Raw genomic sequence first — 240 nt, 5'->3', positions numbered from 1 at the left:
TGCTTTTCTAAAAGAAATTTCCTCCTCTTTTTTCCTTTCTGAGGTTTTTATATATTTTAACACCTAAAAAATTCCACCGAAAAATTGAACTGCGTTTTGTAAGTTTGTAAAAAATTGTGATTCTGAAAAAAATATTCTGTTTTTCTGGCAACTAAATTTTTTTTCTTCTTTACCTTTTCTCGTTTTTTTTGAGGAAGTGTGGGGGCAGTTAGGTTAGTTAGGGTTAGGGTTAGGGTTAGG

The 240-nt window shown here is 31.2% G+C and overlaps 1 protein-coding gene across 1 annotated transcript in view; it reads left to right on the top strand.

Annotated features, from left to right (window-relative positions):
* Window positions 1–11, top strand: part of TEOVI_000462700 (Trypanosome variant surface glycoprotein (A-type)/Trypanosome variant surface glycoprotein C-terminal domain containing protein, putative) — a gene marked incomplete at both ends in the record, with an annotated part of 1,482 nt that extends 1,471 nt beyond the window's left edge. The window contains one exon of the mRNA XM_067227416.1: window positions 3–11. Within this exon, the coding sequence (XP_067083517.1) occupies window positions 3–11 (9 nt within the window). The remainder of the gene's footprint in view (window positions 1–2) is intronic.
* Window positions 12–240: the final 229 nt, after the last annotated feature.

Source organism: Trypanosoma equiperdum (genome assembly GCF_001457755.1).
Source record: "Trypanosoma equiperdum strain OVI genome assembly, contig: ctg_96, whole genome shotgun sequence".
Classification (NCBI taxonomy): Eukaryota; Euglenozoa; class Kinetoplastea; order Trypanosomatida; family Trypanosomatidae; genus Trypanosoma; species Trypanosoma equiperdum.
The sequence above is the reverse complement of the archived record's forward strand: the minus strand, read 5'-3'. Positions and strand labels throughout refer to the sequence as shown.